At 37.0% G+C, this 2,541-nt stretch overlaps 1 protein-coding gene across 1 annotated transcript in view; it reads left to right on the forward strand.

The window, feature by feature from the left end:
• The window catches only part of LOC104074829 (utrophin-like), a gene marked incomplete at its 5' end in the record, with an annotated part of 101,403 nt that overhangs the window by 12,384 nt on the left and 86,478 nt on the right, over positions 1-2,541 (forward strand). Inside the window, 2 exons of the mRNA XM_009575105.1 lie at positions 560-644; positions 2,249-2,454. Coding sequence (XP_009573400.1) covers positions 560-644; positions 2,249-2,454 — 291 coding nt within the window. The remainder of the gene's footprint in view (positions 1-559; positions 645-2,248; positions 2,455-2,541) is intronic.

Here is a 2,541-nt window from a genome sequence, read left to right on the forward strand (position 1 = left end):
CCCCTCCCCCCGTATATTAGATTTCCATCACTGCCTTTTAAAAACTTTTAAAAAGCAAAGTAGGCAAATTTGTCTTCACTACAATAAAGTTTAGTGGTAACATTTTTCCTTTCTAAATTAATTCCCTATTTCTCTACTTTCCTGTCACTGATGACCACAAATCATGCTTTGAGTCATCTTTCCTTCAAAGTGTACTCAAATAATAAGTCATAGCTTTGATGCTTAGGCAGTAAAAAACATGTAAACAACCTGTCTACAACACTTCATTTATTTCTCTCCAAGATTTAGGTAAGACACTGGAATGTATTGAAATAATACATAATACATAATAATACATAATTTCAATGTATTGAAATAATACATAATAATACAATACTGAGTACCTCTTGGCATTTTTATTGTTTTTAAATGGTACCTTGAAAAAATTCATTGAAATATATCTGAAGCATGCCATTGTAGCAAGTATGGTGTAGAATATTTTGTCTTTTAATAAGTGATTACTTTTTTGCTGTTAATGTAGCTTGTCTTACTGTTTTTATTCCTCTCTGCTGGGCTGTAGGTGTTCAGAGAAGTGCCTGACAGAGTGAGAGAATTGGAGGCATTTGTTGGGCAGTCTCATCTTGTTACACAGACAAAGCCTTCTGGTGAGTGATCAATCCTTCTGTCATGCTTAATTGTATTGAGTTTGATCCTGTTTGCAGTCAAAAATAATCCAAAAAGGAAAACCTTCCCTATGAACTTAGACAAGTGGAAATAAGAAATGTTGTCCATCGCTGTACTTGGGGCTACCTTCATGTTACTATGGGAGAGAGAGAGAATGTTTGGTTAGGGAAATAGTCACTCTGCAGTTCAGGATTGGGGGAGTCCTTTGGGGTTCCCCTAAGAGTTTTGAAATGGAGGAATGTTTTAGTAAAGCTTAGGCTTCCTCATCAGGAGCCAGTGTACTAGGTACAGAACAAAAACCAAAATAGCTATGTTTGTGACAGGCTGATTTCCTGTGGATTTGTGCCTTGTGGTCATGCCTTTTAGTAATTAAGATCCACTAGAAGCTTTCGCTGCAGCTAATTATTTGTAAAGTATCTCCTGCATGCAGATTTTCTGCAGTCCTATAAATAAAGGCCATTCTGCATCTTTCAGCTCAATAGGGATGCAGATAGGTCTTTCTCATCTGCTAGATACCTATCTTCCTGAAACTTGTAGAGGAAGCTGTCTAACTATGATAGGTTCTTGTATCAGACACTGACACTGGCCGTCTTTTCAAGTTGTTGGAGGCAGATCAGCAGATACAGAGTGTAAATAAGATGCCCAGGTCTCCTTTTTAGAAAACTACGTAAAAAAGACAGCCCTTGCCTGAAAGAATTTGCAGCTTGAACTTCAGTAAATCAACTCTATATTTTTTTTTTTCAATTCATCAGCAGTAAACAAAATTTAAAGGAGGAAAACCAACTTTTGTTTAAGCCTTTCAAAAACTTGATTCAGCTTGTTTTCCTTTCAGACAGGGTATTTTTTAAGTAAAGCTCCTGTATTTCATTGCTTGAGGGAAGTGTGTAATATTCATGCTCCAGCTTGATTTAACTTAGTGTTTTCTTGGAACTAGAATGCAACCAAACACAGCTTCTGCAGTGAATCTTACTGTTCAGCTCATTCCTCGCTTGTTTGCAGTGTCAGGCTAAAAAGATAGAAAGGATGGGGCTGAACTAGCAGGCATCTGTCCCTTCTTAGGACAGTTGTGTATTGCCAAGTCCATGAAGCATCTATTGGAGTAGCTTGACTTACTTGTGCTTAAGTGAATTCTGAGCCAAGAGTGGGGAAAACCTTTCTGCCACATAATACAAAAGTGAGGAAGACAATTTTAGATATTTATTTTAAACGAAAGGATTGTTTTTTATGCTTAGTAAGGGTCAATTTCCTTTTGTGTCAATGAGTGTTCAGCTTCACTCCATTAAATTTAATGTTATTTTGCCTTTGCAAGTTTTCATCTTGTTTGTTTTTGTATTTAGGCTGAATCGTTTGGGTGAGTCTTTGGCATGCAATGAAATAATCAATAGCCTTTAAAAAAAAAAAGACGAAAGAAATTTCTGATTACTTAGTTTCTGGTTGTTAAAATGCCTCAAATACAAATTTTCTGTGCTTTCTCTGTAGATGTTGTTACATATTTATAGGAATTACAAAAACCTGTGTAATTCCCGCAAGTGCACATGGGGCCATGACTGACTTACTTTAACAAAAACCCCAAACTCTGTTTCAGATGTCCAAAAAGTGGTGCTAGTATCTTCTTCATTGGAAATTCCTGTTCAGACTCAGCAGGCTTTGGAACTTTCTGCACCTGCTGATCTGGATAAAACTACAACTGAGCTGGCTGACTGGTTGGTATTGATTGACCAGATGCTCAAGTCCAACATAGTCACCGTGGGAAATACTGAAGAGATCAATCGGACTATTGCACGAATGAAAGTATGTGTTTTTGTGAGGGCTAGTGGATTGGAAAGGTGGCTCACACTTTAATAGCTTGTACATTCAGTAAAGAAATTACATGTGTGT

The sequence above is a fragment of the Fulmarus glacialis genome, unplaced genomic scaffold (assembly GCF_000690835.1).
Source record: "Fulmarus glacialis isolate BGI_N327 unplaced genomic scaffold, ASM69083v1 scaffold4533, whole genome shotgun sequence".
NCBI lineage: Eukaryota > Metazoa > Chordata > Aves > Procellariiformes > Procellariidae > Fulmarus > Fulmarus glacialis.